This window comes from Azolla caroliniana, unplaced genomic scaffold, assembly GCF_043228905.1.
Source record: "Azolla caroliniana isolate FFs.n. ecotype wild unplaced genomic scaffold, voAzoCaro1.0.p SCAF_3, whole genome shotgun sequence".
Taxonomy (NCBI): Eukaryota; Viridiplantae; Streptophyta; class Polypodiopsida; order Salviniales; family Salviniaceae; genus Azolla; species Azolla caroliniana.
In genome coordinates this window covers 18,966,809-18,981,578 of record NW_028230438.1, presented here as the reverse complement: position 1 = coordinate 18,981,578, position 14,770 = coordinate 18,966,809, and the positions used below count along the sequence as shown (strand labels likewise).

Here is a 14,770-nt window from a genome sequence, read left to right as displayed (position 1 = left end):
TAAAACCTTCAAACATAGGTTTTCCAAAACCATACCTAAGACATACCCTTGAGGTGCCTTTCAAGTACATGAATATCTATTTCATTGCTGCCCAATGTTCTCTCCCTGGATTAACTCATATATCAGCTCACTATTCCGACTACAAATGCTATGTCTGGTCTCATAAAGACCATATCATACATTAAACTGTTGACAACCGAGGCATATGGTATTTTCCTCATCTCGGCCATTTCCTTCTCACTCTTTGGACATTGCTTAGCATTCAACTTCCAATTTGTCGGCAATGTAGACCCAATTGGTTTTGCTTCCAACATGTTGAATCTTTCCAAGATCTTGGTTACATACTTCTCTTTGACAGCCATAGCACATTCTTCATTCTGTCTCAAACTATGTGCATCCCCAAGATCTGTTTAGCTGGTCCAATATCTTTCATGGAAAACGATTTGCCTAATGCTTTCTTCAAGCTCACGATCTTCTTTGTGTCATGTCTGACTATTAACATGTCATCTACGTAAAGTAAGAGAATCAAGAAGTCACCTTCATCATACCTTTTTACAAACACACAATGATCATCTTAGGTTACGAGAAGGCGATGCAAAAATTGAAATGGGGTTGTCATGGGCACGTACTTGGTTAACTTGTCATCTTGGTTTATGTGGACAATTCACACCTATATGTCTTGGACCACCAAAATATAGGCATAGACGATTCACTCGACGTCTTTGCTTTTCAGCATCCGATAATGGTCCTCGACGTCGTGTTGTCTTGATTTCCATCGGCATGGGGCCATCCATCAAACTGGGCTTTGACACTTGTGGTGGAGTTGCGACCACCGAAGCATATGAATTTTCTTATCTGAAGTGTAACATTTGTTGGCGTTTAGAACGTCACTCAAATAAGGGATTGTCACAGCACACGGCCCGAGTTATTGCTTCAGTAAGAGATTTCGGATCATCAAGGAAGGTAAGAAGTAAATCCTTCACGTCATTTCGTAAACCTTGACAAACTTGGCCCATTAATGCCGCCTCATCCCATGGAATATCACATGCCAGGAAGCAAAAATCTGCAGCGTAAGGGGAAGCAAGACGATCTCCTTGTCGTGATCTTCGAATTTTGTTTATTGTTGTCCTCATATTATCTGTGTCTCCAAAGCTAGCTTCAAATTCCTTTATAAATCCATCAAAATATTCTAATAATGGTGAGTGCTTCTCCAAGAGTGGTGCAAACCATGCTAATGTGGTACCAGTTAACAAGGTACCAACCAGTCCCACACGAGCAACATCAATTGGGTAACGACTAGGATGTAATTTAATCACAATTTGTACCTAATTTAAAAATCCACGAAATTGATACCTTGTACCATCAAACTTGGCCAGAAGACTAATATTTGGTTCTCTCGATGGGATTTGAACTTCCGCCGCTCTTCCATCTCTCTCTTGCTCTTAGGTCATGACAGTTTGAACCGAATGAGTTGTGATGAATGTATAGACACCTATTTATAGGTCCTTATGGAGTATTCTAGAATGTTCTAGAATATTTAAGATCATCATGGAATATTCTAGAACGTTCTAGAATACTTTAAATATCTTGTAATAACTAATCATATAAGTATTGTGATTATACATTATAAATGTTATTATAATGGTGAAATAATCTTAAGGGAGTCGCACAATGAGATGTTGTCTACAAGGTTGTTATCACTTACCATTAGTATTAGCAAAAGGTGATAATGTAGAAATTGTCAATATCAATGTGGTAAATCCATGGAGAGTTTTTTTCATAATTAAGAGTTTCTTTAAAATGAATCCAACATCAAGCCTAGAACCTAGACTAAAAGATTCAAACATAAAACCTCGATGCTATATGTCACATGTCTTTCTATTGTACCATCATGTTTAAGAACAATGACAAGTTAATCCTTTAATGAATTTATACACATCCATGTGGGACATCCAACGTCTTGAAATTATTTAATGGGTCTAAAGCTTTACGTAGAAAAAAACATATAAACTTTACAGTCAATACAAATGAAGATCTCGAGAATGCGCATCTTGGTAGGTTCTTGCTTTCTTTCTGTCTATTTCTCAACTCTTGATAGAGCCTTACTATGATCAAATTACGCAGAAAGTGTGATCACATAAAGTTAATTTACCAATAAACGGTTGCTTTTAACACGCATAATGCAAATTAACTAAAGAACCTCAAGTTCAGAAGAGTAGGCCACTTTCCCTTTTTCGAGCGATGACGATAAAGTAAAAGGGATATAAACATTAAAAATACCCTAACTCACGGGGTATTTGATATGTCTGGGGTAGATATCCAAAGAGGTTGGATCATGATGTGTATCGAATCAACTGAAGATTGAAGGGTGTGTGAGGAGAAGAAGCTCAGTTGGCGGGGTCATCTATCCGAACCGAACCGCGAAACTGTTTAATAAAAAAACGGTTTAACGGCTCGGTTCAGGCTTGGGCTGAGCCATTGGTATTCAACTACCCTTAACATCACACACTTTGCACTGAGCATCCTAGATGTCTAAATCTATCTATCTAGATAGATGTACATATATATAGACAGGAACTTTTTTTCCTGCAGCATCCTAGTTGTCAATCCGTAAGGGAACTTTTCCTGTGTGAACAGAGAAAGAGAGAGATTTGTGATGGGCATTTCTCCTGTTCGTTCTGAAGTTAAAAAAAGAGGCATTTTGCCACATGAGGATCGTCAAATTAGGTTAAAATTTGGTAGCAGGGCACACCATGACGATTATCATGGATGATAACGAGGAATCGTGCTATTTTTATCACAGAGAAAGAGAGAGAGAGATTAGAGAGAGAGAGAGAGAGAGAGAGAGAGAGAGAGATTAGAGAGTTCTAGTGAAAATTTTACAAAAAATTAGTAGTAGATCCATTCTTCAAACTATTATACCACACACACACACACACACACACACATATATATCTCAATAATATCTGCAAACTATTACATCTCATCAAAAAATACAATCCATTCCCACTCTTTACAGATACATATACATATACACAACACCAGCAGCAGCAGAAGGTAAGGAAGAAGGAGCCCTACTGAGTCACCTCTACAACATATACAAATTTTACACATACATATGCAAATTATGCATATACATATACATATACACATACATTTACATATACAAATTTTACACATACATATGCAAATTATGCATATACATATACACATACACATACATTTACATATACAAATTATACATATACATATGTATATTCTGTTTCCCTATATTCGCTCATATTTTGATTTACTCTGTTCATCTTTCATCATATCATGATATAGGTATGCAAGGAGGAGGAGATGAAAAAGAAGAAGAAGAAGAAAGAGGAATAGAAAGGATAGATGAAGAAATGCAGATCACGTTCTATGTTGTTCTCTCAAGCATCATGGCCTCCAGTGCTGGACTCATGTTTGGCTATTGCATCGGCATCTCTGGTTAGATAATTACATACACACTCTTCCCAGCATTTCTTACTTGTTTGTCAATGCTGTTTTTCTCAACATTAAAGAGATTGTTTTTCCCAACATTAAATTTCCATTCTCTTCCTGGTTTCTTTTTTCGTTGTTCACTTTTCCTAAATTTCCATTGTTTTTCTTAGTCATGTATTTATCCTTTTATAGTTCTGTTTCTTCTCACTAGTTTTTACTAGTCATGTATCAGTCATTTCTTTTTCTGAACATTAAAGAGTCTCAAACAATCTTTTTCTACCCTGTAAGAATAAAGAGCTTTTTTTGGAGGCAGGTGGGGTGGCATCCATGGATGCATTCCTCTTATATTTCTTCCCCACTGTCTACGAAAAGAAACAAGGAGCTTCCGAGAGCAATTATTGCAAATTTAGCGATCAACTTCTACAAGCTTTCACATCATCACTATACATAGCTGGATTAATCTCCACATTTGCGGCCTCGCAAACAACTCGAAAACTTGGAAGACGACCAACTATGATAATCTCGGCTTGCTTCTATATAGTGGGTGTTGTTCTTACCACCTTATCACAGAATCTCATCATGCTTATGCTTGGACGCATTATACTAGGATGCGGTGTTGGGTTTGGCAACCAGGTATATATTCTTGTTAGTGTATTTAAGTTAATATTGTATTATTCTTAAGTATATGAATAACTATCAGGAATCAATAAGGCTAGAGATTGACCTGTTGGTATGTGAATGGCCATGTGCCTAAACAAGACAAACAAGTAGGGGCAATTTTATTGTGAAATATTATTTTGAGAACTTTTGGTTTCCAGGAGAAACAAGTACGGGTTGCCAAATGGCTATGTTTTCAAGGATTTTGAAAGCTTTTGGCTAATGGGTTATATGTTTCAAGTTTGAACAATCTGGATAGGTATGGTCTGTATACAGGCATAGGGTTTCATAGTTATAACTTATATTAAAGGATAGATACCCTAATATATGAACATATGTTCTCACTTATGGAGTTAATGCCAGAAATTGTCTCATTACTCATGGATGGCTCGTAAGTCCACAGAATCTGGACATTAGACACAGGGTTTTGTGTTTAATAGAAAAGGCTAGATCATATATATTCATACATTATGAGCATATACAACTTATCTTAGGGAGTCCGTAAGCCAGAGACTGATCCATCAGTTCTTGGATGACCATGTGACTGAAATATTATGGGTGAGAGAATTGACCCATTTGTGCATGGTAGACCTTGCACAATTAGGATGGTACGATCCTGGACATAGAGCTAGAGTTTCATGGTTATGTATTACTCTAGACCTGGCTAGATCATTTATGTTCATGTGTTATGAGAGTAAGCATCACCCTAGGGAATTAGTAAAGCTAGAGATTTACCCATCCGTTTATGGATAATTTGGTCATCATGATCTTAGAACTATGGTATGAACATGAACCTAAGATTTCACGGTTATTATTAGCAGCTAGCATGCTATAAACCCTAAAGAATGCAATTGAGAATTATATATGGTACTTCGGATGATGAAATTGGAATTCATATAATGTAGGCTGCGCCAATTTATCTTTCAGAGATGGCGCCAATGAAGTTGCGAGGCGCCTTGAACATCGCCTTTCAACTGAATATCACTATTGGAATCCTCATTGCAAACCTTGTAAACACGGGAACTGCAAATCTGGGGTCATGGGGATGGCGTCTTTCTTTCGGCATCGGTGCCATACCCGCCGTTCTCTGTGGTATTGGTTGTTTTCTCCTTGTAGAAACCCCGAGTAGCCTCATCGAGCGTGGTTTGCTCGACGAAGGAAAAACCATTCTTCAGAAGGTTAGAGGCAAACCTAATGTTGATAACGAATTTGAGGAGCTAGTGAAAGCCAGCAAATTGGCCTCACGGGTGAAACACCCCTTCAGAGAGATAGTGAGAAGGCAGAACTTGCCTGCATTGGTGATTGCAATTATGCTTCAGATCTTCCAACAGCTTACAGGAATCAATTCGATAATGTTCTATTCACCAGTGCTATTGCAAACCTTAGGGTTTGGGAGCAATGCATCCCTGTATTCGGCGGTGATTACTGGCATGGTGAATGTTCTTGCAACGGTGCTTTCAATTGTGGTGGTCGATCGATTTGGGCGCAAAATTCTACTACTTTTTGGTGGAGCTCAAATGTTTGTGGCTCAGGTATATGTGTGTGTGTTTGCGTTTACCAATGAATGTATATGTTCAACTCTAATTTGCATTAGATAAACTACCATTGAGCACATCATTATCGTTAATCACCCAATCTTGATTGAAAGCTACGTGTTTATGATGTTCTAGTACATATATCATAATAGTCGTTTGTTGATTGAACACTACTTTTTTAGCATCATATATCATGATATCCCATTATTGATTGGAAACTAACTGTTTACCATCAAGTATGTACTATAATAACACATTATTGAGATTGAAAGCTATATCGTTCGTAGTTAAGTACATATACCAACCAATAAATAAGCACATGGCATAATAGCCCATTATTAATTTTAAAACCTACTTGCTTTTCATCAAGTACATGTTAAAGTCTCCCATTAGTGGTCAAAAGACCTAAGTGTTTTACCATGACATATGTCATTATTGATTTGAAAATTAATGGTTTATCATAAGTAAATGCCAGAATTATAACCCATTTGAGATGAAAATGCATATCATGACAGCCCATAATTTTTATTGAGCCTGAAAGCAACTTTGGTTTTTTCAATTTCACAGGCAGTGATTGGAATTTTGCTTGGGATTGGACTTCAGGACACGGGGGGTCTCCCGGAGGAATCAGGCATCATCACTGTGATAATGATATGTGTGTTTGTTATAGCGTTTGCGTATTCATGGGGTTGTATGGGGTGGCTAATACCCAGTGAAACATTTCCATTAGAGCTTAGGTCGGCAGGTCTAAGTATAGTGGTATCAGTGAACTTGTTATTCACCTTCTTTATGGCACAAGCTTTTCTTTCGACACTCTGTGCAATGAAATCCACAATCTTCCTTCTATTTGCTTTCTTTGTTATTGTAATGTCAGCCTTCGTATACTTCTTTATCCCGGAGACTAAAGGTATCCCAATTGAAGCCAGTACTGTTCTGTGGAGGGAACATTGGTTCTGGAAGAAGGTTGTAAGTATTAAAGATGGAGGTGAGAGTGGACTTTCTAATCAATTATTACAACCTTAAATGAAGAGCGGGGGAGGCCGAAGTTCAGCTTTTGACAGATTTAAGGATGTGTATAAGATACAATTCTCGTTTTGTACCTAGAGAAAAACTTAGAATGAGGCTCTGTTATTTACACCTGGAGAATCTAGCATTTTGTCATCAGGATTGGAATCAATTTGGGCCTAGATATTCTTGTGTCCTTTGTCGGATAAAAAGAACAATAAATTTGTATTTTAATTTATGCTAATAATTTGATGCTTCTAATTACAAGCAATCCCATTGAAGGCTCTAGTAATTTTTGTCTATTTATATATTGCTGTAATCCAATCATCAATGATAACCATATTTTTGCTGTGCATTGTTTTGTTTCAATTGTGTGCTTGCATTCATAACCTTTTCAGCTCATTGATGGTGTTTTCACTTCAAGAAAATTTTGAATATCATTGTAATTTTAGGTTCCTCAAGAGAATTTATAAGAAAACACTGAATATACAATTGCGTGGAGGGCATTTTCGCTTCAAGAAACTTTTGAATATCATCAAAATTGTTGGTCCTTAAGAGAATTATAAGTATTCCACTGATAATAGAATTACACATACTCTATCCGAAGGCTTAAATCTTAATCTTTACAATCTTTAATGTCTAGTAAAACACACTTCACTGTTTATCACAATCTTAATGTCACAATATAGGGTTGTGGAAGTAAGACAACATTGTAAGATTCATGTATCCCATCCTGTGATGCAAGGACTTGCTTGAGTCTATTCAGAGAGGTATTACAACATTCTTGATAGACGATTGGACAATTCAAACACAGATTTTACCTCACAAATGTCAAGAGATTGTGTCAGCATGCTTTACAACAATCAATGTTAAGGATTATGAATCTTGATAGAGGACAAGGCCCAAAACCTTTTTATAACTTTGTGTATATGTGTATAAACTTGTGTGGTGATTTGTTATTCTTTTTACTCCTTTGGACCTATTGGAGAGAATAATAAAGATATTATAAAGGATGTCTGAATTCACTGCACTAAAGAAATTTGTAGGAAGAAAGGATCTTAGAATACCCAAAATAAGTACGACAAGATCGAAGTCTTCTTGCACAAGACCCACTTGGACAAACTCAGCAATCTTTATAAAGATAATGGATAAAATTATCTACAATTCTATAAAGAAAAGGATTGACACAACCTCAACAATCCTTATTACAAAGAAGATGGCTGAATACAACCTAAAGTGAGGATCTTAATGCCAACTACTAATAGCTCAATCTATTAGGCACTGTTCTGTGACTCACTTAACCAGGTGGCCATTTCAACTGTCTTCCACCAAGTATATGCAAATGGAGATGATATACCGATTGACCTGCATTATTCAGGGTAAATCAATACAAATAACAGACCATGTGGAATACTGTGGTGATACTAAAATCTACTAATTCTTAAATAGGAATTAATACAAAAAAAAACACAGAATAGGAACGAGTTCCTATACACTTCTCATATACCTAAGTCTAACATCAGGAATCTATTTGGTTCCAAGTGGGAATCAATCCAAATACAAAAACACTGTAGAAATGAGTTTCTATGGATTTTCAAGCTAACTTCCAATACCAATTGCTCAGAATATACACATCTGAATATAAGAATAAATTTCTATATATTTTCATTTCAATTATAAACTAAGGTAAAAATCTATTAATTTCCAAATAAAACGAAAACATAGTTCAATTATACTCGTATCAAAGATTAACGAATTTCTAATGCAAGTAGGTTGAAAAACATTAATTTTAAGGATTGGCTACTTACATCCCTTGGGCCCATCATTGATTACCAGCCTATAACCATCATCTAGACCTTCTTGCTTAGCAATAAGAGCAGTGGCATACATCAAATGGCCCAAAATATCTTTGTGTTTGGGTTCAGCCTGATGCATAAAAGAATCAATTAATCAATCACATTCAGTAGATATTTTGCACAAAAGGAGATGAAAATCTTAAGAAGAGTTGCCCAAAGAAGAGATGAAAACCTTCGAAAGCTGTGTCAACCCATCTCGAATCTTTGGAATCAGTATAATATGAATAGGTGCTTGTGGGTTGATATCACGGAATGCAAGAACCTTATCATCTTCATAAACAACAGTTGATGGGATCTCTTTCTTGATGATCTTATCGAATCTGCAAAGCATTGCCTTTATATTTGGAAAACTAAACGTATTATTTGTATAAAAATTATGTCAGGTTTAGTGGAAAGTCATACCTTGGGTTCCAACCATAATGGGTTGGGGATGCATGTTAATTGCAAAATTTATAGAAAAAATAACCTTAGGCTAAGTGATAAAGTATGTGATTTATAACCTTGATGTTGTTTATTCAATACTAGCATATCCATTACGAATTAAGACACACTATGGCATAAACGAAAATTCATCTTTCAAATTTTTTTGATATCCTAGTGTGCATACACCACTAGTTTTTTCTCAAAAATATTGCTTTGCAAATTCACTATTCTCAGAATCCCTAGGGTTGACAACAATATCATAGACTTCCTTTGGCAATGCTAACAATGAATCAAAGACATAATCTATATGTAAAGCTTTGTATTAGGAAGACTCACATTGTTGGGGCACCTGAATCAGCTAAAGATGCAGCAGCGACAGCAGCATCTTCTTCGTTTCTCTCTGCCCTTACACATGAAAAGGCTCTGTTGAAAAGAATAGATAAAAAAAAAGCAACTCAGATTCAACATATATGTCAAAAAGCAATGGAAAGATTCATACAGAACAAGGAAAAAATAATTACACAAAGTGTCCATGACAAATACTCAGTCTTACCTCTTCATTGGAGAGTAAGGAGTAAATAGTTTGTTAGAAGATATTGTTCCAGCTTTGGAGATCCACTTGCATATAGGCACAAATGTGGATCTGAATGATCATCAAATTCAATTGAGAGTCATTCAAAAGAGAATGAAACCTTTTTCTTAGATACATGAAATCAAATATGTAAACATTAGCCTGACAAGTGAATGCTGTGAAGCATAACAAATATTAGATGACGTATTTTTGACGAGATGATTACCATTGTGATTGGAAGGATGAGATGTCACTTTGTGAGCATTCATCATGTTTGGAAGGAATTCAAGCATTTCTAGGATACCAATGTAGCATTTCTAGGACTCAAAACATTCTCCTGAAGTACAAAAGAGAATGCATCGTGTTTCTAGGAACCCTTGCATTTGCCAGAGTTGGAAAGAGAATAAATATGCATCATTAGTTAGGAAATGCCCAATTTGTTGCATAAAAGGAAAGTTTCAGTAAATTTCCACTGTTACAAGGGATTCATAAGGGACCCATCCAACGCTTTGCTACCACCTCCGTATCATGATCTACATATTCTTCCAATACTTGTGAACCCATATGTCATTTTCCTTTCAGAAGTTCATCGGGAACGAAAGCCAATTTAGTAGGGTATGTTCTCATTTTAAGCTTGGACGCTCCTCCGGTCTTTTAAGCACCCAAATCGGCTGTTGCCACCTAAGCGTCTTATGGGAATTCCTTAACAATGGGTACATCATTTCCTTTCAAAACGTCTACAAGGTACCAAAGACAATATCCGCAACTTAGTTATTTTTCTTAGAGAGAAATAAGAGTTTCTATTTTCCTTTCCTGCTTGTTTGAATCTTCATGTACTACTAACTTCATTACTTCATCATAATGGGTGCACTTCCCTCTCCATCATCACCAGGGGCTCAGCCCCATCCCATAGACCATACCAGTCTCCTGTGTACCTTAAAATATACCGATCTCCTCATCTCCCGTGTTATGAGTAATGACTTCAATACTTTCTTAATTTCTCTCTTACCTAATCATTAGGGGTAAATTTCTGGAGCTCTCTCTCACTTTGTTTCATTTGCAATTGGTTAACATCTTCCCACATTCCTGCATCTATGTAGATGTCGACCATAAGAGCATAGGCAAATGAGTTCCCGACATCTAAAGCAATTATGCTATCGAAACATTCTCTTCCAAGCTCCACATTACCAAATGTTTTGCAATGTCTGAGCAAAGACTTCCATCCTACAAGGTTGAGATGGAAAGGCATGCTGATGAGTAGTTCCTTTGCTTGATCAAGCATATTTTCTCTTCCTAAAATGTCAACAACACAATTATAATGTTCGACTGTCAGATAAACATTTGGATCTTCCATCATCGAGCTAAAGAGATCACATGCTTCCTCTAAGAATCCGTCATGGCTATATGCTGATAGAAGACAAACAAAAGTCACATCATTGGGCTTAAAGCCTCCTCTTTTCATGCCCAAAAAATATTGTGCTACAGACTTTACGTCATTACTATGGCAAAAACCTGAAATTATCGATGTCCACGTTACTTGATTTTGATCTGGCATTGTTTGAAAGACCATACAAGCATCCTCAAGCTTGCCACAAAAGGCATACATGTGAATAAGTGTATTGCTAACAACAGTGTCATTGTCAAATATACTATCGAGAATGAGAGCATGAACTAGTTTGCCAAAGTGAAGATAAGTCTCATCAGAACATGCTTTAAGTACAGTTACAAGTACCCCTTGGTTAGGATGTGTGCCTTCTTGAAGCATTTTTAAGAAGAGAGAGATGGCTTCTTTGGCTTGCCCGTGTTCAAGAAAACCAGCCATCATTGTGCTCCAAGTTACAGCATCCTTTGCTGGCATGATATTGAAGATCTTTTCTGCATGGCTAAGAGATCCACATTTGTTATACATGCCGATAAGTGCATTTCTCACCGCGTTTGAGTCATATAATCCCTCTTTTATCTTCAAATATCTATGGATATACTTGCCCTTATCCAAAGCCATCATTTTTGTACATGCCTTAATCATGCATATAATCGTGACAGCATCAGGGTCTATCCCCTCTTTCTGCATACGGTAAAAAAGCTCAAAAATTTCATCATCATGACAATGGCATGCATATCCTGCAAGCAACGAGTTCCAACTCACTATGTCTCGCTCGGAAATATCATCAAAAATCATTTGGGCTTCTTTAAGATAACCACAACTCGCATACAAGTCGATGAGGGTATTAGCAACATATACTACGGATTGAAGTTCCCCTGCAATGATTTCTATATGGATCATTTTACCATGCTCTATAGCCCTTAGATTGGAACATGCTTTCACAACACAAACATAGATTGTTTCGGTGATCTTGAAGCCCATGTCTTTCATATTCCTATAACGACATATAGCTTCATCATGTTGGCCACATCGAACAAAGCCGGAAATCAACGCACCCCATGTTACATTATCTTGTTTTACTGATGAACTAAAAACATGCAATGATTCATCCAAACACCAAGATTGAGCATACATGTCAATAAGGGCGCTCTCTATAAACACATTCAAATCATGGTTCAACTCAATTATATAAGTGTGAACTTGCATCCCGAGCTGAATGTCCAGAATGTGTGAACATGCCCGCAGTGTGTAAACAAATGTGACTTGAGTTGGAATGTGACCTTCACATTGCATTTTCAAGAAGTACTCAATGACCTTATCACCATTTGCATTCCAAGAATATCCTGAAATGAGTGCATTCCACATGACTAATATTTTTTCCGAAGAAAAAATGAATGTGTTTTGAGCATCATGGATGTTTCCACAAGATGCGTACATATCAACAAGAGAGCTTCTAACATATACATCACATTCAAGTTCATATTCAACAATAAGGCAATGAACAAGCTTACCTGGCATAATATATCCGAGGGTAGAGCAAGCTTTTAGCATGCAAACAAAAGTATATTTGTCTGGATTCAAGCCCCTATCCTGATGCATCTTTTTCCATAGACAAAGGGCCATTTCAGACTTGTTCAGATTAACATATCCAAAAAGCATAGAGTTCCATGTGACTATATCTCTTGATGACATATCATGAAACATATAAAATGCATCCATGACCGCACCACATTTCATGTACATGTGAATGAGAGCATTTCCCACGTACAAGTTTTGATCCAAGCCATGTGACATAATTAAATGCCCATGAATGAGTCTTCCATGGAAGAGCGATTCAGCAAAAGTGAAAGCTTTTAGAATAGAAACAAAGTCATATGAGTCTAGTTTTGTTTTGTGCTTCAACAATTGATGACACACTTGAAGAGCTTGTCGTAGGTGTGAATGCTTGACATGGGTATGAATTGTAAACACCATGTTGAAGGCCTTAAGAATTTAACCTCAGTGTATTTCCAGACCATAGCGTTGATTCCAAATTATATGATTGATTACGAAGATAATGAGAGTATATGTGCCCTAATTATCTCCGGCACTAAGATATGGTTAATGGTTTACTCATACCAGAGGAACTCCATTGTTTAACATGTTTGGGGTATCTCATTCAATAATTCTGACCACATTGGTGGATTGATTAGTTCCATTATCATTAAACTTAAATTTCATGGATTTACAGCCCTTGATTAAATTTCAAGGATTCCTCTAAAAAACATTGTTTTCTCTATCAACAAAGAGCTTTTTTAGTACCCCTTGATACTATCCAGATGAACTTGTTCAATCAAGAAATTTTACTACCTGTTGCGATCATTGAGAGAAAGTTGTTCAAATAATCCATGAGACAATCAAGAAAAGCATCAACATCTTGATGTCATCAAGGAGAAGTTGTTCAAAACACGATCTAGATATTGATTAGACCTTCATATCATCAAGAAGGCATTGTTCAGATGACAAAACTATTGTTCATGGGGAAAAAAAACCTTCTAGTATTCACATATGGTTGGATTTGAGCTGACATTCGGAGACTTTCCTCTCGTATCAGATTTCATCCTATCCACAGTATACAAAATCAAGTCCCAAGTTTGTCTCATTTTGCAGATGCTAATTTGTTTGTTGTGACATTTCAACATTTCCGTTGTATGTAATGCAGAAACCTTGCTGTTGTTTCTGTAGCATATTCTTTTATACACACTACTAAGTAAATGTCAACAAAAGAGAGAACAAACATGAAGAGAAGAGAGAAGAGAAAACAGAAAACAGAGGTAGCTAATATATCTGAAAAGAAGAAAGAGAAAAAAAAAACTAATGGGGAAGAAAGACAGGGCCATGGAAACACGGAGTAAGGAGAGAGTCTGCTGAGATAGAAACATACCTGGGAACAGGGGAACGAAGAAGAGAGTAGGAAGAAGAAGAAGAAGAAGAAGATAAGAAGAGGATTCGAGACTGGATGCATAGTGAGGAGAACCCCATGTCCTCCTGATTATGTATCTTCGACAAGGCCTCTCTCTCTCTCTCTCTCTCTCTCTCTCTCTCTCTCTCTCTCTCTCTCTCTCTCTCTCTCTCTCTGTTTTCTCTGCCTCTCTCTGTCTCTGTCTCTGTCTCTCTCTCCTCTCTCTTCTCTCTGTGTCTGTCTCTCTGTCTGTTTCTTTCTCCTATGAATTATTAAGTGATGGATTGAGCAGAGAAATTGTGGGCACACAAAAAAAGTGTGTGTGTGGGCACTAACTACACTATAGAAAGTGGCTACAATTTAGGTTTAGGGTTTAGGGTTTAGGGTATGAGCAGTGGCATTGATTCCCCGGGGGGTGCTCGGTTTCGGTGGCACGAACCGAGCTTCATTCACACATGATGCATATTATTATGCATACACGAGCTCCAACCGATGAAAGTGTTGGGCTCGCCCATGATCCACGTTTTGCTCGTACGAAGCAAAAAAAAGAAGAGGAGTGTCGCGGCTAGTTGGACTGCCTCCTTGCCCGCCCTGCTAACACTGGGATCGCTCACGTGAGTTTTAGCTTTATTTTATCGAGAACTAGAGGATCGTTCCCCTCCATTTTTACCCCGCCACGCATGAGTAGAAACACACAAATTATTTATTTGTTGTTTCGAATTGTTTTCTTGTTGTTTGTCACCCACCCCTCTCGTTCATTTCCATCTCGATTTCCTTGACCTGTATTTTCCTGTTTCCATTACCTAGTTTCAAATATCTTTCTTTTCTCCTATTACTTCCTTGATAGTACATCGAAGTTTAAGATTTTAAAGATTCAACGTTTGGAGTTACTACATCTCAATGCGCATGTTGTGGTTTCAACTCCTA

At 37.1% G+C, this 14,770-nt stretch overlaps 2 protein-coding genes across 4 annotated transcripts; one reads left to right on the top strand and one right to left on the bottom strand.

Annotated features, from left to right (window-relative positions):
- The first annotated feature begins 3,324 nt into the window (after nucleotides 1-3,324).
- On the top strand, nucleotides 3,325-6,947 carry LOC147866405 (sugar transport protein MST4-like). The gene is made up of 4 exons (XM_087316850.1): nucleotides 3,325-3,477; nucleotides 3,785-4,104; nucleotides 5,034-5,660; nucleotides 6,231-6,947. The coding sequence occupies exons 1-4, from the start codon at nucleotides 3,327-3,329 to the stop codon at nucleotides 6,684-6,686; spliced, it is 1,554 nt and encodes a 517-aa protein (XP_087172976.1). The 5' UTR covers nucleotides 3,325-3,326; the 3' UTR covers nucleotides 6,687-6,947.
- Nucleotides 6,948-7,781: 834 nt separating this feature from the next.
- Nucleotides 7,782-13,953, bottom strand: LOC147866404 (14 kDa zinc-binding protein-like). 3 transcript variants are annotated; one of them, XM_087316849.1, is made up of 6 exons: nucleotides 13,826-13,953; nucleotides 9,501-9,590; nucleotides 9,284-9,370; nucleotides 8,697-8,844; nucleotides 8,477-8,594; nucleotides 7,782-8,033 (listed from the first exon to the last, which is right to left on the bottom strand). In XM_087316849.1, the coding sequence occupies exons 1-6, from the start codon at nucleotides 13,921-13,923 to the stop codon at nucleotides 7,966-7,968; spliced, it is 609 nt and encodes a 202-aa protein (XP_087172975.1). In that variant the 5' UTR covers nucleotides 13,924-13,953; the 3' UTR covers nucleotides 7,782-7,965. The 3 variants fall into 3 exon arrangements, 1 of the variants encoding a protein (XP_087172975.1); XR_015529490.1 differs by lacking the exons at nucleotides 7,782-8,033; nucleotides 8,477-8,594; nucleotides 8,697-8,844; nucleotides 9,284-9,370; nucleotides 13,826-13,953 and adding exons at nucleotides 9,745-10,610; nucleotides 10,707-13,164; XR_015529489.1 differs by lacking the exons at nucleotides 7,782-8,033; nucleotides 8,477-8,594; nucleotides 8,697-8,844; nucleotides 9,284-9,370; nucleotides 13,826-13,953 and adding an exon at nucleotides 9,745-13,164.
- Between the last annotated feature and the right edge of the window lie 817 nt (nucleotides 13,954-14,770).

Coding starts and splice junctions, on each gene's coding strand:
- LOC147866405 (XM_087316850.1), top strand. CDS start 3,327: ATGCAAGGAGGAGGAGATGAAAAAGAAGAAGAAGAAGAAAGAGGAATA. Junction 4,105..5,033: donor GTGTTGGGTTTGGCAACCAG/GTATATATTCTT, acceptor CATATAATGTAG/GCTGCGCCAATTTATCTTTC. Junction 5,661..6,230: donor CTCAAATGTTTGTGGCTCAG/GTATATGTGTGT, acceptor TCAATTTCACAG/GCAGTGATTGGAATTTTGCT.
- LOC147866404 (XM_087316849.1), bottom strand. CDS start 13,923: ATGGGGTTCTCCTCACTATGCATCCAGTCTCGAATCCTCTTCTTATCT. Junction 9,371..9,500: donor CCTTACTCTCCAATGAAGAG/GTAAGACTGAGT, acceptor TCTTTTCAACAG/AGCCTTTTCATGTGTAAGGG. Junction 8,595..8,696: donor GGTTGACACAGCTTTCGAAG/GTTTTCATCTCT, acceptor TTTATGCATCAG/GCTGAACCCAAACACAAAGA.